A 27,689-nucleotide genomic window follows, 5' to 3' on the forward strand; every position below is an offset into this window, starting at 1 on the left:
GTGGGGAGAGGATAACATATGTAATGCATTTCCCATCAGTTTCCCTAACAACCATATGCTCCTCCAAATTCTCTCATTAATTGCAAACCTTAATCTGTTTGCTAGGATGGACCCACAGGGGTCTCTTCCATTATCACAGGCACGTGAGATTGGTATGGAAGAATCCAGGCCTTTTCTAAAAATAACTTTTCATGTTATCCAAGAGACAGAAACAACAATCTTCAAATAATAATGCATTTCCCAGAGAACCTGAACTGCTGTACCCTCCCAGTGCTTCATGCCTACGCATTTAGGACGCCTGTTAACCTATAATTTAGTTAAGGTCACTCCCATGATAATGATAACTGCACAAGTTTATTACAACAGAAAATACCTAAGCAATACATTTTAAACTAATGCAGTAGCTTACACAAATATTTCATTATCAGTATAGTCCCTACACTGAGCCTGAGTTGTTAACAATACTGCAGGAGTACAAATGTTTATTTACACACAACCCTAACTTTGACCCACAAAAATATAATTCAAAAATTTGTTCAATAATTCAATATATATACACATTACTATGTAACATACCAGTGGAATGACGTGTGTGAGGTATATAATTAAAGCAGTTAGGAATTCCACAGTACATCAAAAAGGGAGGTGGGATTGTGGGGGGGCCACACTGAAGTAACATATGGAATCTTCAGAGTTTAGCAGCCCTATAAGGCACGCAGAGCTAAGAAACAGAGATTTAACTCTATTCAGATAACTAAATTACATGTTATAAAACCAAAGCACCTCAGCTAGTTAAACATCAGAGCTGCGTCTACACGTGCACGCTACTTCGAAGTAGCGGCACCAACTTCGAAATAGCGCCCGTCGCGTCTACACGCGTCGGGCGCTATTTCGAAGTTAACTTCGACGTTAAGAGGCGAGACGTCGAAGTCGCTAACCTCATGAGGAGATAGGAATAGCGCCCTACTTCGACGTTCAACGTCGAAGTAGGGACCGTGTAGACGATCCGCGTCCCGCAACGTCGAAATTGCCGGGTCCTCCATGGTGGCCATCAGCTGGGGGGTTGAGAGATGCTCTCTCTCCAGCCCCTGCGGGGCTCTATGGTCACCGTGGGCAGCAGCCCTTAGCCCAGGGCTTCTGGCTGCTTCTGCGGCAGCTGGGGATCTATGCTGCAGGCACAGGGTCTGCAACCAGTTGTCAGCTCTGTGTATCTTGTGTTGTTTAGTGCAACTGTGTCTGGGAGGGGCCCTTTAAGGGAGCGGCTGGCTGTTGAGTCCGCCCTGTGACCCTGTCTGCAGCTGTGCCTGGCATCCCTATTTCGATGTGTGCTACTTTGACGTGTAGACGTTCCCTCGCTGCGCCTATTTCGATGTTGGGCTGAGCAACGTCGAAGATGAACATCGACGTTGCCGGCCCTGGAGGACGTGTAGACGTTATTCATCGAAATAGACTATTTCGATGTTGGCTGCACGTGTAGACGTAGCCCAGAACTCCTAAATCTGCATTTAAAGAATTTCAGCATCTACCTGGCTGAGTTAGGAAACAATCTTATTTTATTAAACAACCTCTCTGAAAAGAGCTAATAGTAAAATTTTAGACCCCAGATTTGGTGAGGTGAGGTCACTCAAGGTGAATCAATCAAAGGGATTTTAAAGTGGTTCAAGTTTGCTTATGAAGAATTCCTCCTGTATCTTTAAATCACAGAGTCCTACAATGTGACAAACCAAAACTCGGTATAGACTCAGAGGAGGGTTTAAAATCTGATCTTTTCTAACAAAAATTATGTAATTCAAGTTTTAAAATATTTTCCTATATATTTGACAATATTTACTGTTTAAACATTCCTTGTCAGCCTTTCCACCCACAAAAGAAAAGATTGTACGTCAGCCTCTTCTACTTGTTAATCAAAGTCATGTATTTCTGCGACTGATCATTTTGCTTTATTCTAAAAGCTGAAGTAGTTTAATGATCTATTTGTTAATTTTCTATAGTAAAGTGTCCAAACTGAGCCCCACGTAGAACAAAGTGGCTAATGGCAACTTTCATCTCTAAAGACAAAGTTCAATCAGATTAAACTGGAGCAGGATGACGTACTCCATATTAAAAAATAAGGGCAGATACAATCTACTCCATGTCACACAAATCAGGCACAGCCCTTGAGTTCCTGGCCAGTTTCCAATGCTGCCTTTGATTAGGCAATATTTGGCCACCCCTTGTTTAAAAGCACATTTCTTTTCAATGGTTCAGTAGTTCTCAAAGCAGTTAGTTAAAATTCCATCACAAGAGAATCCAGAGGTTTCTCTCCATAATTGGACTGCCAACAATTACGTTATTTGTGATTAGTGTTATGAAATGGTTCACTATAAACTATTTCACTGACCATTGCAGTCTATGAGTCAAGGGCTCCACTGTTTAAAAGAAACGTGACTGTATGATACAATTAAATATATGGTGACTTATTTACATCTCCTAAGAACAAATTTTAGTATTTTTCATGCCAGAATAAACTAATTACTACTTCTCTGTTACACACTTCTGTGTTTACAAAGAATACTTTTGACTCCCTTATTAAAGATTAACATAGTTGGCATTTCCTCTACTGCCTGGCTTCTCAAAATGTTATGCCCTCTTTCAATTTTATTAGGTTAGGCATGTAGTAGAAACAAAACCACAATCTTTCCAGTATGGAATGAAAATCTGTTTACTTTACAGCTCAAGAAATAAGGACTTCTAACATCCCTGATAGCAACAAAGAGTTCTGTGGAGGGTGGAGGGGTAAGGCAAGAAAACTTATTTCTGCCTCCTCCTGATGAAGATCAGCATTTTTTCCAGAGAGCAAGCAGATAAAAGGATACGGAAACAGTCATGTGTGTCACACCATACACACATACAAAGCAACTGCCACCAGTTAAATCTGTCAACATTTAATTAACTATACGGTATGGGTCAGCAAACCCTGGCATGTCTGCAAAATTTGTCTGACCTGACCTGTTCCCTCCCTGCTTAAGTGTCAGTTTGAAAAATACAAGGCCCCTCATATTTACAAGTACATGGAGCATAATACCTCAATAAAAGGTGTCATTAAAATACCTGCAACAGATATAATATTTATCTTTAAACTAAAAGAACTATAATCAGCATTTGCCACCGACATTTCAAATACTGCAGATATTTCCTTTTACAGTTGTGGAGACAATACTAAAGAGTCTCAGTACCACTGAGTGGAAAATGTTTGCAACTGCTAACTGCCCTTTATTCTGCTCTGATTCAGTAGTAGCATACTTGTATAAAATCATAGAATCATACAGAATCATAGAAGAGTAGGACTGGAAGAGAACCCGAGAGGCCATCGAGTCCAGCCCCCTGCCCTCATGGCAGGACCAAGCACTTTCTAGACCATCCCTGAAAGCCATCTATCTAACCTCTTCTTAAATATCATAAGAAAATAAGAACATAAGAATGGCCATACTGGGTCAGACCAAAGGTCCATCCAGCCCAGTATCCTGTCTGCCGACAGTGGCCAATGCCAGGTGCCCCAGAGAAGGAGAACAGAAGACAATGATCAAGTGATTTATCTCCTGCCATCCATCTCCTGCCCTTGTAGTGAAGCCTAGGGCACCATACTTTACCCCTGGCTAATAGCCATTTATGGACCTAACCTGCAAACATTTATCGAGCTCTTTTTTAAACCCTAATAGAGTCCCGGCCTTCACAGCCTCCTCCAGCAAGGAGTTCCACAGGCTGACTGTGCGCTGTGTGAAGAAAAATTTCCTTTTATTAGTTTTGAACCTACTACCCATCAATTTCATTTGGTGTCCCCTAGTTCTTGTATTATGGGAAAAGGTAAATAATTTTTCTATATTCACTTTCTCCACACCATTCATGATTTTATATACCTCTATCATATCGCCCCTCAATCGCCTCTTTTCCAGACTGAAAAGTCCCAGTCTCTCTAGCCTCTCCCCATATGGGACCCGTTCCAAACCCCTAATCATCTTAGTCGCCCTTTTCTGAACCTTTTCTAATGCCAATATATCCTTTTTGAGGTGAGAAGACCACATCTGCACGCAGTACTCAAGATGTGGGCATACCATAGTTTTATTTAGGGGAAGTATGATATCTTTTGTCTTATTATCGATCCCTTTTTTAATAATTCCTAACATCCTATTTGCTTTACTAACTGCCGCTGCACACTGCGTGGATGTCTTCAGAGAGCTATCCACTATAACTCCAAGATCCCTTTCCTGATCTGTCATAGCTAAACTTGACCCCATCATGTTGTATGTGTAATTTGCGTTATTTTTTCCAATGTGCATTACCTTACACTTACCCACATTAAATTTCATTTGCCATTTTGCTGCCCAATCACTCAGTTTGCTGAGATCTTTTTGTAGTTCTTCACAATCCCTTTTGCTTTTGACTGTCCTGAACAACTTGGTGTCATCTGCAAACTTTGCCACCTCACTGCTTACCTCATTTTCTAGATCATTGATGAACAAGTTGAACAGGATCGGTCCCAGGACTGACCCCTGGGGAACACCACTAGTTACCCCCCTCCATTGTGAAAATTTACCATTTATTCCAATCCTTTGTTTTCTGTCTTTTAACCAATTCCCGATCCATGAAAGGATCTTTCCTCCTATCCCATGACCGCCTAATTTACATAAAAGCCTTTGGTGTGGGACCGTGTCAAAGGCTTTCTGGAAATCTAGGTATATTATGTCCACTGGGTGCCCCTTGTCCGCATGTTTATTAACCCCTTCAAAGAATTCTAATAGATTAGTTAGACACGACTTCCCTCTGCAGAAATCATGCTGACTTTTGCCCAACAATTCATGCTCTTCTACGTGCCTTGCAATTTTATTCTTTACTATTGTTTCTACTAATTGGCCTGGTACTGATGTTAGACTTATCGGTCTATAATTGCCAGGGTCTCCTCTGGAGCCTTTTTTAAATATTGGCGTTATATTGGCCGTCTTCCAGTCATTGGGTACCGAAGCGGATTTAAAGGATAGGTTACAAACCACTGTTAATAACTCCGCAATTTCACATTTCAGTTCTTTCAGAACCCCTGGGTGAATACCATCTGGTCCTGGAGACTTGTTACTATTCAGCTTATCAATTAACTCCAAAACCTCTTCTAATGTCACTTCAATCTGGGAGAGTTCCTCATATTTGTCACCTAAAAAGGCTGGCTCAGATTTAGGAACCTCTAACATCGTCAGCCGTGAAGACTGAAGCAAAGAAATCATTTAATCGCTCCGCAATGGCACTGTCTTCCTTGATCGCTCCTTTTATATCTTTATCATCCAAGGGCCCCACTGCTTTTTTAGCGGGCTTCCTGCTTCTAATGTATTTAAAAAATATTTTACTATCATTTTTTGAATTTTTGGCTAGCTGTTCCTCAAAATCTTTTTTGGCTTTTCTTACTACATTATGACACTTAATTTGGGAGTGTTTGTGTTCCTTTCTATTTTCCTCACTAGGATTTGACTTCCACTTTTTAAAAGCTGCCCTTTTCTCTTTCACTGCCTTTTTAACATGGCTGTTAAGCCAGGGTGGTTCTTTGTTAGGTCTCTTACTGTGTTTTTTTATTTGGGGTATACATTTAAGTTGGGCCTCTAGTATGGTGTCTTTAAACAGTTTCCATGCAGCTTCCAGGGATTTTAGTTTAGTTACTTTACCTTTTAGTTTCTGTTTAACTAGCTTCCTCATTTTAGTGTAATTCCCCTTTTTGAAATTAAATGCCGGAGTGTTTGACCGCTGCGGTGTTCTTCCCAACACAGCAATATTAAAAGTTATTATATTGTGGTCACTATTTCCAAGCGGTCCAGTAACAGTTACCTCTTGGACCAGATCCTGCGTTCTAGTCAGGACTAGATCGAGAATTGACTCTCCCCTTGTGGGTTCCTGTACTAGCTGCTCCAAGAAGCAGTCATTTAAGGAATCAAGAAATTTAATCTCCGAATCCCGTCCTGAGGTGACATATACCCAATCAATATGGGGATAATTGAAATCTCCTATTATTACTGTGTTTTTTATTTTGATAGCCTCTCTAATCTCCCTTAACATTTCAGCATCACTATCACTGTCCTGGTTAGGTGGTCGGCCATATTCATATTAGAGGAATGAATTGTTATCCATAATGATTCTATGGAACATTTTGATTCCTTTAAGATTTTTGCTTCATTTGATTCTATATTATCCTTCACATATAGTACCACTCCGCCACCCGCACGACCTGTTCTGTCTCTCCGATATAATTTATATCCCAGTATCATAGTGTCCCACTGATTGTCCTCATTCCACCATGTTTCTGTGATGCCTGTTATGTCAACTTCCTCCTTTGATATGAGGTACTCCAGTTCACCCATCTTATTAGACAGACTCCTAGCATTTGTGTAAAAGCACTTTAAAAAACTACCACTATTTATATGTCTGCCTTTCACAGACGCATTGGATTTTTTTATATGCGATTGTTTCACATCTGATCTTGCCCATATATTATTTCCCACATTCCCTATCTGACTAACTTCTAGGGAATCCCTATCTATGGAGCTTCGTGTAAGAGAAGTCTCCGTCCGATCCAGGTGCTCCCCCGCACCAATTGGCTTTCCCCCACCTCTTAGTTTAAAAACTGCTCTACGACCTTTTTAATGTTTAATGCCAGCAGTCTGGATCCACCTTGATTTAGGTGGAGCCCATCATTCCTGTATAGGCTCCCCCCACCCCAAAAGTGTCCCCAGTTCCTAATAAATCTAAACCCCTCTTCCCTACACCATCGTCTCATCCACACATTGAGACTCTGAAGTTCTGCCTGTCTATCTGGCCCTGCGCGTGGAACTGGAAGCATTTCAGAGAATGTCACCATAGATGTTCTGGATTTCAGTCTCTTTCCTAGTAACCTAAATTTGGCCTCCAGATCATCTCTCCTACCCTTCCCTATGTCATTGGTACCAACATGTACCACAACCACCGGCTCCTCCCCAGCACTGCCCATAAGTCTGTCTAGATGCCTCAAGAGATCCGCAACCTTCGCACCAGGCAGGCGAGTCACCATACGGTTCTCCCGGTCATCACAAACCCAACTATCTATATTTCGTATGATCGAATCCCCCACTACTAAAACCTACTTCTTCCTAACAGCTGGCACTCCCTCCCCCGGAGAAGTATCCTCGGCACGAGAGGATACCATAGCACCCTCTGGAAGGAGGGTCCCAACTATGGGATGGTTTCCCTCTGCTCCCATTGACTGCTCTCCTTCCCTGAGCCTTTCATCCTCCGTAACAGCATCAGGACTGTCAGATTGGAGGTGGGACAGACCAACTATGTCCCAGAAAGTCTCATCAACAAACACCTCTGCCTTCCTTAGCTCCTCCAGTTCAGCCACCCTGGCCTCTAAAGCATACACTCGGTCTCTGAGGGCCAGGAGCTCCTTGCATCAAGTGCACACATACACCACCTGCCCACAGGGTAGGTAGTCATACATATTGCACTCGACACAATAAACAGGATAGCCCCCACTCTGCTGCTGGGCTTCTGCCTCCATTTCCTACTCTAATTATATATGAGGGTTTAATTAAATGTTTCAGATAGAGGTTGTTATAAAGGATTTAAGTTTAAGGGCAACAGAAGTCACTGGCTCCCTCCAAGCTCCCCCTCTAAACTCCCCTCTCAAAACTCCCTCCTGTTAGCACTCACCCTGTTCGCAAGCACCCGGTCGCAAAACTCCCTGGTCGCTTACTAGCGGGGTTTAAGTGCTCGGCATCCCTGATAGCTCCTCCCTCTGCCTACAGCTCAGCCAATCAGCACACGGTGTTTCGATTCAAACCTAATCAAGACTCACAGCTTCCAACTGCCTGCCTGAGCCACGGCCTTTCAAACAAACACTCAGCTCAGTACTCCAAACGCCAAACAAACAAACAAACACACAAGCCCAGAACCCCCAAACACAAGCAGCCACTTACCCCAAGGTGCTTTAGTTTGCTCCTTCCTTCTCCTCCTCCAGGAGAGCCTCTCAAAACTCCCTCTTGTTAGCAATCACCCTGTTCGCAAGCACCCGGTTGCAAAACTCACCCAGTCTCAAAGCACCCTGTTCACACAGCCCGGTGGCAAAGTGATCGAGATTCTACCACCTCCCTTGGCAATTCGTTCCAGTGTTTGATCACCCTGACAGGAACTTTTTCCTAATGTCCAACCTGAACCTCCCCTGCTGCAATTTAAGTCCATTGCCTCTTGTTCCATCCTCAGAGGCAAGGAAGAGCAAGATCCCTCCCTCTGCCTTATGACACCCTTTTAGATACCTGAAAACTGCTATCATGTCCCCCCTCAGTCTTCTCTTTTCCAAACTAAACAAGCCCAATTCTTTCAGCCTTTCTTCACAGGTCATGTTCTCCAGACCTTTGATCATTCTCGTTGCTCTCCTCTGGACCCTCTCCAATTTCTCCACATCCTTCGTGAACTGCGGTGCCCAGAACTGGACACAATACTCCAGCTGAGGCCTAACCAGCACAGAGTAGAGCGGGAGAATGACTTCTTGTGTCTTGTTCACAACATACCTGTTAATGCATCCTAGAATCATGTTTGCTTTTTTTGCAACAGCATCACACTGTTGACTCATATTTAGCTTGTGGTCCACTATAACCCCTAGATCCCTTTCTGCTCTACTCATTCCTAGGCAGTCCTTTCCCATTCTGTATGTGTGACACTGATTGTTCCTTCCTAAGTGGAGCACTTTGCATTTGTCCTTATTAAACTTCATCTTGTTTACCTCAGCCCATTTCTCCAGTTTATCCAGATCCTTTTGAGTTATGACCCTATCCTCCAAAGAAGTTGCAAACCCTCCCAGCTTGGTGGTATCTGCAAACTTAATAAGTGTACTTTTTATGTCAATATCTAAATCATTAATGAAGATATTGAACAGAACTGGTCCTAAAACAGACCCCTGTGGCACCCCACTAGTTATACTTTTCCAGCAGGATTGAAAACCATTAATAACTACTTTCTGGGTACGGTTATCCAGCCAGTTGTTCACCCACCTTATAGTAGCCCCATCTAAGTTGTATTTGTGTAGTTTATTGATAAGTATATTATGTGAGGCCGTGTCAAATGCTTTACTGAAGTCTGGGTATACCACATCCACTGCTTCTCCCTTATCCACAAGCCTCGTTATTCTATCAAAGAAAGCTATTAGATTGGTTCGACATGATCTGTTTTTAACAAAACCATGCTGGCTGTTCCCTATCACCTTACCACTTTCCAAATGCTATCTGTGCTTCCAAATGCTAACTATCAATAACTGAAAAACAAAACAAAGAAGCCAGAAGCTAGGGAATACCACCAACTGCAAAGCATTGGTAGAAACTCCAACAACCATCAGTAGGTGGAAAGAAGGAACTGAGTGGGGTTATTTATAGGCAATTTTGATGACATCACTGCATGGGGCATTACAGCTGACCCAACAGGTATTGCTGTGGGAAAAATTTTTCTGATACCTGTACACATACCACGTGTATACACATATCATAGTGCACAGAGGCAACCACTGGAAGAAGAATCAAGTGAGCCAAATCTTGTTTCCCATTTCCAGCTACTGATAAACAGAGGCTAGGGAAACCATTCCTGTCATCCTGGCTAATAGACATTGATGGGCCCATTGTCCATGAGTTTATCAGCTCTTTTTTGAACCATGTTAAACTCCTTGCCTTCAAAATCTCTTCTGCCAAAATACATCCTTCTGTTTGTTTTAAACTTGCTGCTTATTAATTGCATTTGGAGATTCCTAGCTGTTTTCCTTATTTAGTTTCTCCATATTAATCTTGATTTTAGAGACCTCGCTCATATTCCTCCTTGGTCTCTCTTTTCTAAACAGAAAAGTCCCAGTCTTCTTCATCTGTCCTCATATGGCAGCTGTTCCGTACCCCTAATAATTTTTGTTGCCCTGTTCTGAAAGTTTTTGAGATGAGGCGACTACATCTGCACACAGCATTCAAGATGTGGGGATACCATGTATTTATATAGAGGCAATAAGATACTTTCTGTCTTATACTCTATCCTTTTTCCAATGATTCTAACATTATGTCTGCTTTTTTTGACCACCGCTGCACATATAGTGGATGCTTTCAGAGAAATATCCACAATGAAACCAAGATCTCTCACTTGAGTGGTAACAGCTAATTTAGTCCCCATCATTTTCTATGTATAATTGAGATTGTGTTTTCCAATATGCAATTACTTTACATTTATCAACATTAAAAATCATCTGCCATTTTGTTGCCCCATCACCTACTTTTGTGAGATACTTCTGAAGACCTTTACAGTCTGCTTTGGACTTAACTGTCTTGAGTGGCTTAGTATCATCTGCAAATTTTGCCACCTCACTCTTTCCCCTTTCTCCAGATCAATTAAGAATGTGTTAAATAGATTTGTCCCAGTACAGACCCCTGGGGACACAATCAGTTACTTCTCTTGATTCTGACAACAATTTTTTCCCTAAACTTTGTTTCCTATCTTTTAACCAGTTATCAGTCTATGTGGGGAACTTAAATGTCAGGAAGCATTTTAGTTTCCTGCACTGAAGCTGGACTGGAGAAAAATATTCGTGCTGGAAATATTCATTCTGAAAGTCAGAGTCAGAAATTCAAAAACTGGGAAATGCTTAAATTAACCTGAGTGCATGCACATGGATTATGATATAGCCTTTAATTATAAAATCACAAACTATTTTTTCCACAAGACCACTATTTCATTCAGTTCTTAAGATGGACAGTGTTTGCTGAATGGGCGGCTAGTCACTATTTCTTTTTATTCTCGTATCCTTTTATCATTAACTGTGGGGCCTCCTGGTCTCATGCACTGAACACTGAATTATCAGTTTCTTTGTGGGGTTTTCTACGCCACTTATCATTATGGTATATGAGTGGTTCAAATAATAATGAATTTACCTTCACAAAAATCCTGTAAGGTAAAGTGACTGAATTTGAATTAGAATTGGAATTGGAATTCAGCAGCACCCAGCCCTGCAAAGGATGCCCATTGTGAAAAATATTCCTTTGCTCATTGCATCATGCTGCATTGGTAGCCATTGCACCACATTGGTAGCAATTGCATCAGTAGCCATCTACTGCAACCATGAGCACTCAGGGAGGTGATCTGCCTAGTACTTCGCAGGGTCGCAAGAGAGCCCCAGCATGGACCCACCAGGAGATTCTGGATCTTCCTGTGATTTGGGGAGACCAGTTGATGCCAAAGAGACTTTGGGTAACTAAGAGGAATGCAGCAATCAGATATCATACAAGGTGACCAACTGAGGTTACTCCCGGGACTCTCTGCAATGGTGGGTTAAGGTGAAAAAACTCCAGCAGAAAGTCACAAACATATCAAGAAGCATCTGAACCTCACTTTTAAACAGCCAAAGGCACACACAACCACCATTCTGCACATGTTGCGTCTGTGATTGAAGTTTTCCTTGGTGGGGTCCAGAGCTCCCGCGTAGGGCTTCAAAAGGCAAGGGAGCAGAGGGTAAGCAAGGTTGCCCAGTATAACAGGCATCTCCATGTTGCCAATCGTGATTTTCTGGTCTGGGCAAAAGTCCCATCCAGGAGCTTTCTGTACAGCCCTGAATTTTGGAAGATGTGTGCATTATGAACCCCCCCTGAGCATCCAACATTGATTTTGGTGAAACGACCTTTGTGATCTACCAGCCCCTGCAACACCATGGAGAAGTACCCATTTCAGTTTATATAATCAGAGACCAGGTGGGCCAAGACCATGATGGGATATGCATGACATCTACTGCCCCACTGCAGTTAGCAGACCCCTGGCCAGCAAATCCACCCACTATTGCCTGCACATCTGCCAGGGTCACAGTCTTCATGAGGAGACACCATTGATTGCATGGGCCACCTGCATCACCACAGACCCCACTGTTGATCTGCCCACCCCAAAATGATTTGCCACTGACCAGTAACTGTTGGGCATTGCAAACTTCCACAGCGAGATTGCCACTCGCTTCTGAGCTCTTAAATCTGGCTTCATTCTTGTGCTGCTGTGCTTCAGGATGGGGTCCAGCACATCCCAAAGTTCCATAAAAGTGGACTTGCACATGCAAAAGTTCTGCACCCACTGCTGGTCATCCCAGGACTCCAAAATGATGTGGTCCCACCAGTCTGTGCTGGTCCCATGATTCCAAAACTTCTGCTCCACTGTCAGCAATGCATCCAGGGCAGCCAGCAGTTGTGAGTTCCTGGACTGCAGTTGGGAGAATTGCTCTTCCAAACCATCGTCATCATCATCACCATCATCATTACGATACTGAACCATCACTGACCTTTGTAATTGAAGGCAAAATGCACGACAGCCAGTGTGGTTGCTGAAACAATGTGTACTATGAGTTGAAGCATTTGGGGATCCATGGTTGTGCTGGAATGCTGCAGCAGGCAATGGCGTGACCTCTACTTCATTTTTCTGCTGTTACTGGTGCTCTGAATTCTGGGACAGTGCTTTGCATTCTGGGATTCAAACATGAAAAGCCCATAAGCAACCAGAGCTAAGGCACTGTGGCGTAGGTACACACAATGCACTGTTCACACTGTCAAACGTGCACAAGGCAATGGGAATGTGGAAACGTGACACAGAAAAATAGTGGGTCAAATTTCAAGAAGGTTTGTGGACACTTTTTTTAAATTCATAAGAATGAGGTTAAAAACTGAATTTATTAAAAATCAATTTTGTCTCGTAGTGTAGAGGTAGCTGAAGTGGCCCATGGCTCCTGGCTGCTGCTGTTGCAATGGTGATGGCAAGAGCCCCAGGCTCCTTTGAATCATGCAGCTCTTAGGTCTGGACAGGCAGTGGGAGGGGTGGGGAGGTTGCACCATGGTGCAGGTGGCGCTAAGGGCTTGGGCAGGAAGGGCAAAGTCAGAGCCACAATACTCTGCCCCTTCTGGGGACAGTAACTGCCCCCCAACACCTTCTCTCAGGGGCCTGTGATGGCTGTTAGCCCCTCTTTTCAAAGCCCAGCACACCAGTGATATAAAGAGATGGCTTTTCATAATTTAAACTCAGCAGACTGGCTGTTTGGCCAAACTTCCTTCTACCTGCCTCTGTCCTTCCTAAACTCTACTGCTAGGCTTGCTTCACCTGTTCCTCTCTGTTCCTCCCACCCCCCTTTCTTTACCCTTTTTTTAATTTCTCATCTCCCTCTCACTCTGTAGCTCACTGTCTTTCTCCTTCATTTATTCTTCCTGCTCCCTTTTTTTGTTAGTCATATTTGTATAAAATTTTTAAAAACTCAGCATCTCACCTGTCCAAAATGCTGGAAGAATATTAGCTTTTTTTATGTAAAATTAAGAAGTAACCATTCCAAATCAGTAGCTGTGTTTTCCTTGACATGGGTCTCAAAAGCCACAATCCAAACTAAAAATTATCAACATATCAGGATGCTGTCTTACAAATTTTACACATCGGACATCTTCTCATGGGTGGAAACAGAACATATTCTATCACACAATCTCTCCAAAGTCAAAATATGTCTCTTATCCTGTGTAGACTTCCTAGGATAATGCCACTAGCTAAAATACCAATGAGGAGTTTTTCCCACAGGCTAGAGAAGATGGGGAAAGAGGAACATTCATCCAGCAATTCTTCATGTGTTTTTCTTTAAATAACCTTCAGCACAGAGCATAGACCATGGCCAGGATTTCATAAGAGTATTTGTACTCCCTCAGATGCAATAGATAGCTTCCTGAATAGCCTCTGTTTGTAGGAATGATTGGAGATTTGCCACTAGTGGACATATTAGGAAGAATAATATCAAGCACATAAGCATTCCTTTTAAAAGCCCCCAAATTAAATATATTCCATAAAACATTTAAATAATTATCTTCTCTGCCTATGTTTATTATGTTAAATTAATCAGATTAAAACAAAATTAGAAAACTATGAAATTACTCATGCTATTATAACACTCTTGTTCTCCCACAAACAATTATTATGATTAACATTTTCCACCTCATACAGGTAATATAGCATATATATGAAATACAATTAACATCAGAAGTTTTGGAGCCTGATATTTTAACATGATACCATGTGGTTTCACACAAAACAGAAAGCTTAATATGTCTCTCTTAATTCAAAATATTCCTCAGTATCTGCAGATAAATATATAAATATATTTCAGTCACAATAGCGTATCAACTTCTGAAACCTTTTAGACATTTCTTTTTAAATTCTTTGTTGCATGTTTCACTAATTAAGCATCTTTCATTTTCAGTATCTTATTAATGGAGAACATTTACCAATTTATATTAAATAATACTTTACATTTAGAGATAATCCTATTGCTTTACTCACATGACCAAGTAAACCAGGTTTTTCAACATCTTTACAACATCTTTCATTCTAATATTTGCCAGTTTCACAAAAAGGGGATATGCTCCTATAACTCTTAGGCTACACTTGCCCCCCCTCTTCTTCGAAGGGGGCATGGTAATCAGGGTGATGGGGGATTACTAATGAAGTGCTGCGATGCATATGCAGCACTTTATTAGGCTAATTACACCTGCTGCCCCACGGCAACTTCCAAGTGTCAAACTTCAAAGTGCCAGCATGCCGTGTAGCCGTGGGCACTTCGAAGTGCCTGCACTACTTCAAACTGTCTTTATTCCCTTGGCAAGTAAAGGGAATCACAGCACTTCATTAGTGACCTCCCATCACCCTGATTAACATGCCCCCTTTGAAGTTCAGGGCAAGTGTATACATAGCCTCAGTCATTCATACAGTCCCATTCATTTTGATGCATGTATTATTCTATCAGTGCTACAAAAAGTAGCTACAATTTTCTAAAGTGTATTATTGAGAAACAAACTTTTTAAGATACTGCAAAAGCCAGACTCCTGCAGAGTCAAAGATGTTCTCTGAGCATTTGCTTTGATGTTAGTTTTAGTAGCAAATGGATTGAAAAACCAAATGCATGTCTGGGGTGTCATTTAGACATATTTCATATTATCAAAATATGAGGTGTTTACTTCATTCATTGAGTTGTCAGGATACTGACAGAATGATTCTACTGAGTCTCATGCTCAAGAATTTCTCTGGTGTTGGTAGATTTATATAATTCCAACGTGCTTTTGAGACAAAAAGACATATTCTACCCTTTGGCAACCTATTGAGTCGTGCATAATGTATTTATAAAAGCATCTTGTTCACTGCAGCCTATCGATAGTGTAACAAATTACAAACAACATTTTAAAAATTGTTTCTAAAGGATTTTTTGGGCTGCTGAAGTAATTTTAAAAGAAAATTACAGACATGGTGTCCTCCAAACCTGTACAAACTTTCTGAAAATGGAAGACCTTCTTAATTTGCCAAATCTACATATGTTAGCCATGTGGCAACTCTAGTGCCAGTTATTTTGTGTTGTGTGTATATAAACATTGCATGTCATATTCTGATTTCACTGACACTAATGTAAATCTCAAGCAAATCCATTGGCTCAATCCTGAGTCCTTCCGTGAATCAAGTGGTATAAAGTGGCCCTATAACTGTCTTAAACAATCAGGTTTAGAATTTTCCCAGTCCTCACGTCTTTACCATGGTGGGAGCATGCTGCAATCTGGCAAATTCTGCTGGGTATGCGACCATTATGGAATCCCTGAGACTGCTTCAAATGACAGTAAAGCTTGAGCTGGCCCCCAGCCAAAGGCTGAATTTGGAAATTACAGCCTGCTCTCTCATTTGTGTCTCACACCACAGTGATAAAGGAATGAGCCCAATGGATTAAGATGAGTTACTTCAGATTTACATGTGTGTGTCAGGAATCAGACTATTGCTCTACTTCAAAACTGTTTTTAGAGAATAGGTTTAATTACGCTGATGACATTCAAACACTGACTTTAAAAGACATGTAGCTGTATCTGATCTTACCAGTGCATTTATAATTCATTTAATTTGTAGTCTTAAATCACATCTTTTACATGCTTAATACACAAAATCTATCTAGAAGATATAACTTTCTGCAGTGGTGTTATCTGCTTATTGATTAAAATAGTAATTCCTGCTCTCCATTCATACCTTCGTGCACAAAAAATGTTGAGAACAATCCTTTGGAGGACACTCAAATTCCAGTACTGTGGCACAGTACACATCCCTAACCTCTAAGTCTAGCTCAGATTTTACATTACAAAACATAAATAAGAACTGATATAAAGTATGTTTTCTTCCTAGTCACTGAACAAGTAAAGAAAGCAAGAATGGAACTGTCACATGAGTAAATTCAGTTTTGGGAAAGATGATCTACATGCGAATGCTTCACATCCCACTGTCTTCGTCTGTAACATATTTATGATCTGATTCTTGAACAGTACATACCACTTGCCAGCATGGAAACTGGTTAGTATATGCCTACTTAAAAGATTTATTATTGCTCTTAAACAAATAGTAAAACACGCTTGTTAGATTGTGTGTATGTGTTTTTATGGTGCAATACCTGGACATCTGTACAGTTTTCTTGCCTGTGCAATATCTCCTTTACTAAGACGAGTTCGTTGACCAATGGCAGGGCGTATACCATTATCATCACGAGATGGTAGAATGGTATCCAGAAACATACCCCTAAAAAAAAGAAAACAATAACCAAAAATAGACTCATAAAACCTTAGCAATTGATTTTATAAAACTACACTTGTTTTCATATTATATAATACTTACTTTATAAATAATAAATACACTGGGGTAATTAAAAAGATAAAAAGCAAAATATAAAACAAAAGAGCAAATGGAAAAGAAAAACTCTCTAAGATGAAAACATAACTCAAGCAGTAGCCATGAGATTTGAAAATAGCCTTCCTTTAATGCAAACTGGCAACTGCTTTTGTACTTCTAGTTGGTAAGAGCCCAGAAATTTTCTACCTAATGAAAAAAAATGTTGGGACCTAGCACTTACCATATAGAAGGCACAATTAATTGTCAGTTTAATGTTTTATGTGCCTGGCAACAACATGAGCAATTACACATTGCTTGATTGTGAAATTCTCTCTCACTAAGTTCTTGTTCTGAATGAAGTTTCAATGAAGTGTTTAAAGCCTTACTTTTATCCATGAAAAAGAGGGTAATTCAGAATTAAACTCGTCAATGCATCTGTAATTCATCTGACTGTGCTAAACTACTTTAAGGTATGTGGTAAGATCATTCCTCTGTTGCATGTTAGACACGAGCTATGGTTCTGCTGCTGAAATACAAATGGTGAGCCAAATTCTGCTTTCTATTACAATGACATAAATCCATCCTCTTGACTTCAGGAGAAATACTCCAAATAACTGATGTAACAGAGAGCAAGGTCAGATATTAATCTTAGCCCAGAGTTTCCTTCATTAGATGGTCTAATTTTTAAACTTTTTCAGTGGTTTTTATGAGTTAATTATGGAAGCATTAGATTAAGAGCAATATGAAGAAATATGTTCCATTTACATGCCACAGAGTCTAAACTTTTAAAATCTGATATCATGTCACTGGGCTTATTAAAAAAATTGCTAGATTTTCTCTTATGTTTTATACTCATTTATTCTTAAACAAAGTGCATACACTGAAAGCTGAAATCCTGTATTACCAATTATCCGTATGGTAGTGCGGTTTCATAACACTCAGTGCAAGGCAGGAATCTGAAACCAGTAATAGAGGACACTATTTAAAGGTCCAATAAATCACCCATTTTCAATGTTTGAGCTACATGCTGCCACTCTTGCTCACCTAAAATTCCCCATGAGATCACTGGGATTATTCCAGAAACACAGACTTCAGGATATACATTTTAGATATTAGAAAAATAGTTCAAAGTACTAACTGACCGTCTGAACAACCCTTTCTAGGAACAGAATAGGATAGTTGTAAAAGAAATATGGAATCATAATAAGAAATGGTTATTTTATTTTCCATTGGTATAACCTGAAAATAGACAACCAATAGAATTTAAAGTTTGGACAAAAAGAAATCATTCCACTTTTTGGTTCTCCAGCACCACTTTAAAATGGTTTATGGTAACAAGCCCTCAATAACCCCCATATTTTGCAAATAAGCACCCTGTCTATATGGTGTGGCTCTTACTTCATGAAGTGTTGTGGTGTCTGGTTTTCATCAGAGTGACTAAAGGACATCCTAATTACTAACGGATGGTAAAGTTCCACAATGAATAGAACTCCCCATGCTGAACATAATCAATGCCGATCCTCATTGGCTTCAAGGGCTTCTGTAAGTGATACAGAACACACTTTTCTGCCTATGGGCAGAATATGATTCCTTCTACGTAGCACTCTTAGTTTCTGTCAGCCTGGAGCACCCAAGATTCGGATCAGACACCAAATCCTGATTTTGCAGTCATTACAGAGCACTAGGACTATGGTTCTTCTTTTCTATTCTGCTCTGTGTAAGCTATACCTCCTTCCTCAGCATCATATCTGAGCATTTCTAGAAATGCATTAACATCATCTATCACAAGCACCTTGATCCCACACTTTTCTTCCTGGAGGAGAGTTGTGTTAGACCTGCTCTGTTTTGCTAGGATTTTTTAAATGTACATGCTGCTAACAGGCAGTGGAGCCGCAGTGTGGGTGCTCCCAGTGTAAGAACAATAGAATTCTTGATTGAGTGGCTCTAATGGCACAAACACCATGAACAGCACAGAAGAGCTGCAATCTCTAGTTTAGTTCAGCTCCTTCGCATGGCCCTGGTTTGTGAGGCTTAGATCTTCCATACTTACTCCTCACACACTACACAGTTACTTCGACGTTATGTGAATTTCACTCCAAGAGAAAGGAGAACATTACATATAAAAGTACCTAAATATTTCATGTGCTTGAGTCTTCTAAATTAATTTTTTTGCAGACTATGAGGTGTTACACAATAGGCAACTATTATGAAATGAGGCTTCCAGATTGTCTTGACAGTATATCTAAATTATAACAAAATTAAAAGAATGCTTAGCAACTGAATATCATGAGAAGGACATTAAGAGACGTCTTTCTAAAAATAATCAGATTATCCTATGTGGTTGGATATAATGAAAACCAGTAAGCTATGGTTTGACTTCTGTTGGAACACACACTGCTGACAGAACATAATATTTTAAAGCTGTTCTGGAAATGCCGATATTAATTTATGGTCCCTAGTTTTCACACATAGGAATGGAATTAAAAGTCAAAAGGTATAACCTGAGACTCCAACCTTGAGAAGGTGTTCCTTGCATAGTGCATAATGCTGTCAAAATCATATGGTTCTCCCAGGGAGTTCACCTCTCCAGGCTCCATTTTCAGGAAGTTGTATTCCTGACCTACAAGGGAATCATAAGCAAAGTCTTACATGAATAGTTTGATAAAGGTAGGGGAGGGAGGAAAAAGAGCTACAATGCTATTCACAGAAAACCTTGAACCCAGCACTTCAAAAGTAGTTAACTTCTTTTATTAACAAGACGAACGGAGGAAGATCCATGAACTTAGCATACCCACAACTAACTTGATTCTACTAGACATATAAATAGAGATAAAAGTAAGCGCCGGTAAGAGGGAGCCAGTCAGGTGGGGTACTTGGTTGCAGGAGGACACATGACATATTCCCAGACTGGCTCTTCTGCAGGTTGCTGTGCTGATCAGCAGGCAACCAGGGCAATTAAAGGGGCTGCCTGGGACAGACCCAATCAGGCTATGGGAGGGGACAGGAGCCTTGAGTGACTAGCTCAAAGGAAGCCACTTGTCAATTTTTTGGCATTTAATAAATTTTGTTTTTATGCATATTCCTAAATAATTAATTCATTTGTAGGCTACAGCTACACTTGCATGTTCTTTCAAAATATCTGTTGAAGGAAGCTGTTATTTCGAAATTGTTCACAGACTGTCTACACACAAATTGTGTTCTTTCAAAAGTAGTTTTGAAACAACAAGGTGCTCTTCCTCAGCCTGTGGGAGGAGGAGGTCCTCCTGCAGACCATGTGGGGGCATGGCAATGCCACAGCATTTGCACGCCTCTCAGATGGCCTGACCGCACAGGGGCACAGACCATGACCTCCTGATGAGGTACGGTCAAAAGTAAAAACATTATGGCAGGCCTATGTGAAAGTCAGAGATGTGGGCAGCTATTCAGGTGTGGGAGGGCACCCACCACCGGCCTTCATTATGAGGACTTAGACGGGCTCCTTGGAGCCAAAGGGGCAGCCCCCCAACTACAGTGCAGGACACTGCAGCACCTGAACAGGAGCCTGATAAAGAGATGGAGGATCAGCCCGAAGCCTCTAGAATGATGTGCCCCCACTCCAGCTGGAGCAGGATCCTGGCCCTGGATCAGAGTAGGAAGGATCCAGTGAGGGTGATCTGGTTATTGCCATCCTGTCTTGCTCCTTGAGCCAAGCAACATGAACCAGGGCAGCCCCTGAGTTCATGGAAGGACTTTCAGGTATGTACCATGCACTCTGGGCACCCTGGGGCATGAGGAGAGGAAACCCACATACACCACAGCCAGCTGCTGGCTAGCGATATGGCCATGAGCCACAATCTAGATGCACACCAGATGGCCATGGAGAGGGCAAAGTATGACAGCACCTCAATTAGCCGCACTTTTGGGTATGGGAGGAGGGTGCAGCACACCTGCAGTACCAGGGCCCTTCAGTACCTGTTAACTCCAAAGGCCACCAGGGCAGTGGACTGGAGGGGCTGCTCAGGGTGCATGTGGGGCACGGCCATTGGACCCAGGTTGCAGGATTGATGGATTTTACCCCTCCCCTTCTGTCTCCACAGCTCCACTGTCCCAGACAATCACTGTGCAGGGGACAGGGAGCCCCGTGGCACCAGACACCAAGGAGGCTGTGGCACCCCACCCCCCGCACCTGTGACGCTGTGGCAGGAGGCCCACCCACCATCAACACAGGAGCAAAGAGCAACTGCTCTCGATGGCCATCCTGCAGGACCAAAATGCCCTACTGAAGGAGTGCATGGAGACGGAGCAGGAGGCCTGGGGTGAGCTGGCAGGCAAGCTTCGTGCCCTTATCTGGGCAGTGACTGACTGCCTCCACCTGCCTCCTGCAGCCCATGCTGCAGAACCTCATGCAGCCCCTACCCCCGACACCCTCTTCCCACCACTCACCTACAGCTGTGGTAGTGTCTGCAGGCGCACAACAATGCCCCCACCTCCCCATAGTCCCAGCCCAAAGGGGAACCTGGACTTGGAGAGGAAGTGACAGCTGCAGCCAGAACGTGTCATGGCCCACCACTCCAGCAGGAGGAATTAGACCCTTAAACCCAACACCATTCTAGGAAACTATCATGTAAATAGTTCCTCCACAAACCAACCTGTCCATAGTTATTGTGTTCCTGTATGTTTTTTGTAACACAGTGGTTAGATGTAGTGAAAGAGTTTATTTTTAACACTCCTGTAAATAGTTCACCCTATTCTCCCCTGTAAATATTTCTTTTTTCTAAACTGTGTTGGTTTTTTGTATAGTTGTGGCTTTTTGCAAGAAACAGTGTTTTGCATTTCTAAAAGACTTTATTTTTAACACCCTGAAAACAGCCTCAACTTCATGGTCCACTCCTTGTCTTGATGAGGTGGCTTGTGCATCTCAAGCACCTGGAGAGCTATGCCAGTGGGAGCTACAGCTCCTGGAAGGGTCACCCAAACTGGACAGGTCAAAGGGTAGAGACTGGACAAAGGTGGATCACCTCTCCCTGAGGTAAAAGGGGTTGGCTTAGGGTTAACAACCCTATCCATAAAAAAAACCAAAAGTCACAGAAACATCTACAAAGAAACCGACAACTAAACAAGTCTTGTGAGAAGTTGACAAGATTGGATTGAGTATGAAGAATGGCAGGAAAAGCCAAAAGGAATACTTCTCACCGATGACTCTTCTCTCATCCAGGACAACCATCCAGTTTGGTACATTCCCAGAATGTTCGGACCATCCATCAAATGGGGAAGACAGCACAGATTGCAGCAGAGATGAAACAGTACAAGCTTGCAGTTTTGTTCTTGTGTGAGACAAGATGGACACAATCTGGGCAGCTATGCCTGGCAACAGGTGAAACCCTCATCTATTCAGGACTTGAAGAAGAGGGTGCACCACAAACAGAAGGTGAGGGCTTTATGTTATCAAGAGAGGCATCTGGTGCTTTAATGGAGAGGAGAGCGGTATTGTCATGCATTCTCACAGTCAGATTCTACATGACAGTGGGAAAAGCACTAATTGTGCAATGTTATGCACCAACCAGTGAACCAGCTGAGGAATGTAAAACAGACCTCTATGAGAAACTACAAACTGTGATGAACCAGAAAGCAAAGAAGGATATTTTGATTTTGATGGGTGACTTCAATGTAAAAATTAGAAGCATAAATACAGGCAGAGAACAGACCATGGGAAAAGAAAGGCTAGGCCTTTATGAATGAAAATGGAGAGTGCTTCAGTGACTTTTGTTCCTTCAATAGATTGGTGATAGGTGGTAGTAGTTTCCACACAAAAGGATCCATAAGGTCACTGGGGTTTCACCAGACCACCAGTAAGAACATAAGATTGATCACATCTGTACCAGCATTTCTTTCAAAAGGCTGATGCAGGATGTTGGCACCAGAAGAGGAGCAGATGTAAGTTCAGACCACCACTTGGTCATGGTAAAATTCAAGTTCAAGCTCCAGAGGTAAACCATAACAGTGACCAAGCCAGGGCTGAGATTCAACATGGAGCAGCTGAAGGATTTGGAGACAAGAACTGGTTTCCAAGTGCAGCTGTCCAACAGGTATGCACTTCTGACAAACCTCATCCCAAAATATGCTACCGTGGAACAAATTTGGAAACATAACAGAACAGCCTGGAAAAAACACCCTGCGATAAAACATTGGGAAAGAAGAAAAGGTGTCACAAAGAATGGATCACAGCAGAAAGGACAGAAAACAGCCATCAACAACAGCAAAACAAGAGCAGCCATGGTGGAAGCTCAGAGAATGTATTCAGAAGCCAATACAGAAGTTAAACAGGCTGTAAAGTGGGACAAGAACTTTGTGCAAAACCTTGCACAAGCTGAAAAAGATGCCGGACTGAAAAACCCGAAAGAGAGCTATAACATCACACAGCAGCTAGCTGGGTCACGGCGTACAGTGGATCATTCAGTACAGGATAAGGAGGAACGCGTGCTAACAAACCCAAGTGAGCAGCTCAGTAGATGGAGGAAACATTCTGAAGAGCTACTGAACCACCCTGCCCACATGGAACCTCCTGAGTTAGCACCTGCAAATATACCCCTACAAATTAACAGCAGCAGACCTACAAAATAAGAAATGAGAAAAGCTATTGCCCATCTGAAAATCACCTGGTCCAGACAACATCCACAAGGAAGCAATCAAGGCAGGTAGTGAGACATCAACATCAACATGATGTATAATCTATTTGGGAAAATTTGGGACACTGAGAAGATCCCACAAGACTGGAAACATGGCTACTTTATCAAGCTTCCAGAGAAAGGAAACCTGAAGGAATGCAAGAGCTGAAGGGGCATCACTTTACTGTCTATTCCAGGAAAAGTGTTTAATAGGATTCTCTTGGAGAGAATGAAGACAGCAATCAATAGACAGCGCAGAGAAGAACAGACTGGCTTCTGAAGCGAGAGATCCTGTACTGACCAAATAACTCTTAGAGTGATCATAGAACAGTTGCTTGAGTGAAACTCACCCCTGTTCATACCCTTCGTAGACTTTGAAAAACCTTTGACTGTCATGACACTTCATGGAAACTGTTGCAACACCATGGTATACCATCCAAAAGTATTAACTTGATTAGTTCAACATACGAATTCTCGACATGCCAACTTATTCACAATGGCGATTGACAGAATCCTTCAGCATATTGTTCGGAGTGCAACAGCGGTGCCTGCCCCCATCACCCTGGGAGGAGATGACCTGGAAGATGTGGAGCAGTTCACCAACTTGGGGAACATTATGGGCAGAGATGGAGGAACAAATAACAATATCAGTGCCAGGATAGGAAAAACAAACACTCTGTGTCCCATATGAAGTTCACAAATAATATCTGTGAAGATGAAACTGCAGATCTTCAACACAAATGTGAAGAGCATGCTCTGGTATGGATGTAAAACCTGGTGTCCTAAAAAGTCTTCAAACCACAAGCTACAGACATTCATGAACAGATGCCTGATGTACATCCTTCACATGAAATGGCAAGACTTCATCATAAAAGAGGAGCTTTGGAACAGAGCAGTACAAGAACCAATTGACACTGAAATCAAGAGAAGAAAGTGGGGATAGCCAGGCCACATGCTCAGAAAACCATCATCCAGCATAGCCTGTCAAGCTCTCAAATGGAACCCACAAGGAAAATGCAAAAGAGAAAGACCTCGGACAATGTGGAGAAGGTCTACTGAGATTGAAGGACTAGTGGGGTATTCCTGGAGACAGCTAGAAGTTTTGTCCCAAGACAGAGTGAAGTGGAGGAGACTTGTAGATGACCTATCCTTCATGCAGATTACGAGGGTTAAGCAGGAGCAGTAGTAGAAAACAGCTCCCCCATTCCCACCTGCATATAGTTCTTTTTTCTACACAGTTTTGATTTATTATACAGTTGTGATTTGTACAACAAAAAGTGTTTAGATTCACTAAAAGAGTTTACTCTTTAATACTCCTGTATCCCTTGTCAATGGTGGTGGGACTGCGAGACGTGGATGTGTGTATGCTGGGGGCTTGTGGCAGGTAATGCCTGGGGAAAGGTGGGTGTGTGGTGCAGGGTCGTGGCAGGGGTTGCCTGGGAGAGGCTCATTGGGACTTCCTACCAAAGGCCTGCCAGAGGGCCTCTCCTGTGCCTACCCCATCCCAGTGTACCTGGAGACACGGGACATGGGGTGGCTGCTCACAGCTGGAGCCAGCCTCGGCAGCCCACTCCTGCAGAAATGGCTATCATGGTTTCCCTCCATGATATTGTGGAGAACGCTATATGCAAACACCACCTGTGGCACATTCTGGAGGCCAAAACAACTTGAAGTCCTGTGGCACCTTATAGACTAACATATTTTGGAACATAAGCTTTCGTGAGCAAAGACCCGCTTCATGAGACGAAGCGGGTCTTTGCCCACGAAAGCCTATGCTCCAAAATATCTGTTAATCTAAATATGTATAATTCTATGAAGTGACACAGGACTTCTTGTTTTTGAAGATACAGACAAACTCGGCTACCACTCTGATTCTGCAGGCCAACATCCAGCCGCGTCAGAAGGCATCTAAAGTGCCCCTTTAGGAGCCCAAATGTGTACTCCATGGCACTGCGTGCCCAGTTGAGGCATACATTAAAAAGCTCCTGGCTTGTATTCATGTGCCCCATGTATGACCACATGAGTCATAGATGCAGGGAATAGGTGGCAGCAGCCACCACGTGGGGGGCCTGGTCACGTCCCCAACCCTGACTGAGAGCTCATGCGGGAGGATGTAGGTCCCCTCCTCCATCCTGCACCCAAACCAAGAGTTCCAGAAGACCTTGGCATCACGAGCTCGACCCGACCAGCCCACACACGCATTCATGAAGTGTCTCTTTGAGTCCATAAGGACCTGGTGCACCATGGAATGGCAGCCCTTTCTTTGGTCTGGGGTTCAGATGGCTATGTGGGTCCCGTCCAGTGTGCCAACACAGTGGGGGAACCCCTGTGCAGTGAATCCCACAATGGCAGCATCAAGGCCTCCGACACAGATAACCCTCAGGAGAACAGTGTGGATTGCCCTGACGACCTGCATGGGATGGAGAGTGTACATGCTTGTGAGCATGTGATTTTGTGCTCCTGGGCCCTGCACCCTCCCTTGTCCCCTCCAGGGCTCCCTCCCTTGTCCCGTACGGGAACTCTCCTCCCCATTGCCTGGGAGCCCACTTTCCCCTCACTATCTCAAGCATGATCCCTGAGCATGCCTTACCTCCATGAGTGCAGCCCTGACAGTAGCCTTGCCCACCCCAAACTGGTGACCTACAGACGGGTAGCTGTTCGGCGTGGCCAACTTCCATATCGTGATGGCAACCTGCTTCTCCAGGAAGGGCACAGGCCACATGTGGGTATCCTGGTGCTGGAGGGCAGGGGTCAGCCAGTGGCACAGCTCCAGGAAAGTCTGCTCTCTCATCCTGAAGTTCTGAAGCCAGCTGTTGTCAGCCCACTCCCCCATCATGAGCCGGTCCCACCACTTGGAGCTCATACAATAGCGCCACATGTGCATGATCAGCTGGACGGGGGGGTGCGGATGTCACCCTGTGGAGGCAACCTGCAGGAGGGCAGCTACATGGGTGGCTGCCCGCAGGCACTGGAGATAGTGAGGAGTGCCATGCCCAGAAGCTGGTCTATGACCTCAAGAAATTCCCTACTGAAGAGCTGCTGGGGATCCACGACACTGTGAATGTTTGTCTGGACCCACCACAAGGTCTGCTCTGATGTCTGTGGTGGGGCAGCTCTCAGCATGTACAAGGAATGGTTTTTGAGAAAGACCCTTTAAGGGAGTATCTGACTGTGGGCCCAAGAAGGGCTTGTCAGCCACATGACCCCATCCGCAGCATTTCCAAGCCCATTCTTTCAAAAGGACAGCCAGTGATGTATGGATGCTCCCTTTCAAGGGCCAATCTTTCAAAATTGCAGATCGGAAGATTGATCTGCTTTTTTGAGTGCAGACGTACTCTCTCGAAAGCTGATTTTTCAGGAATAACTTTGGGAAGATTGCCTTTTGGAAGAACCTGCTAGCGTACATGGAGCTGTACGGAAAAAGGCTCTGGGGTAGTCATTCACATAACGTCTCAACTTTTTATGGTGCTTTATTTTCTTTGCACACATCATTTTTTTTTATTTTTATGATGGTGAGAGGCCTCAAGGAGCCCAGGCCACTCTGGACCAATGGGAAGGTCTGACCCAGGGTGCTCCCCACCCCCACATCTGTCTGGTACTGCTCCAGCCCTGAGCCCCCACAGGGTGCCAGTAAGGGAGGGGGTGCTGAACTCCTCCTCTGAGGTTTGTACCAGGACTCTGTTTTGCTCTTCCTCTTCCCACCACTCTCGGGAAGTGAGAGCAAAGCGCACAGCATGCGTGCCTCTCACTCCCAGCTGGGGAGAGAAAGGAGCAGAAGAATGAATGACCCACACTGTGTGCTTCCCTCTTGTTCCCTGACAGTGATAAAGGGAAACAGCAGGCAGCATCCTGGTACAAATCTTGGTGAGGACTTCAGCACCCATCCTCCCTAAATAGTATCCTTGCCCTGCACGTGCCTCCCTGCACACACACACCCCAACCCTCCGCCCTCAGACCCTCCTCACACATACTACTCCAACCCAACTCCACAACAGTGCTTTGGTCAAATTTCCAACTACCCCTCCCACTCTAACCTCCTGCAACTATTAGGAGACACATTGTGAGGGATACCTGGATCTACGTAAGAAATAGAGACTCTCTTCCAGCCTTTGAAACAACCACAGGGCCCAGCTCAAAGCCATTGGTCCTTCTCCACATGCAAGTGTGCATGCTGACCTTTGCTCAAATCCAAACCCACACTAGACTCCTGCCAAAACTTCGCCTTATATTAACAATATTGGCCAAGCCTCCTGGACACTCACAGGAAATCAGAAATGAGCTCACTGCACATACCTGTTTCCTCTTGATGGAAATCCCCTTCTTACTCTATTTGCTGATGACTAA

The 27,689-nt window shown here is 43.1% G+C and overlaps 1 protein-coding gene across 2 annotated transcripts in view; it reads right to left on the minus strand.

Annotated features, from left to right (window-relative positions):
* TLL1 (tolloid like 1) overlaps positions 1 to 27,689 on the minus strand; it is a 241,652-nt gene that overhangs the window by 75,638 nt on the left and 138,325 nt on the right. For both annotated transcript variants that reach the window (XM_074991871.1, XM_074991872.1), the window contains exons 8-9: positions 19,216 to 19,321; positions 16,487 to 16,611 (exon numbers count right to left, since the gene is read on the minus strand). In XM_074991871.1, coding sequence (XP_074847972.1) covers positions 16,487 to 16,611; positions 19,216 to 19,321 — 231 coding nt within the window. The remainder of the gene's footprint in view (positions 1 to 16,486; positions 16,612 to 19,215; positions 19,322 to 27,689) is intronic.

The sequence above is a fragment of the Carettochelys insculpta genome, chromosome 4 (assembly GCF_033958435.1).
Source record: "Carettochelys insculpta isolate YL-2023 chromosome 4, ASM3395843v1, whole genome shotgun sequence".
Lineage (NCBI taxonomy): Eukaryota > Metazoa > Chordata > Testudines > Carettochelyidae > Carettochelys > Carettochelys insculpta.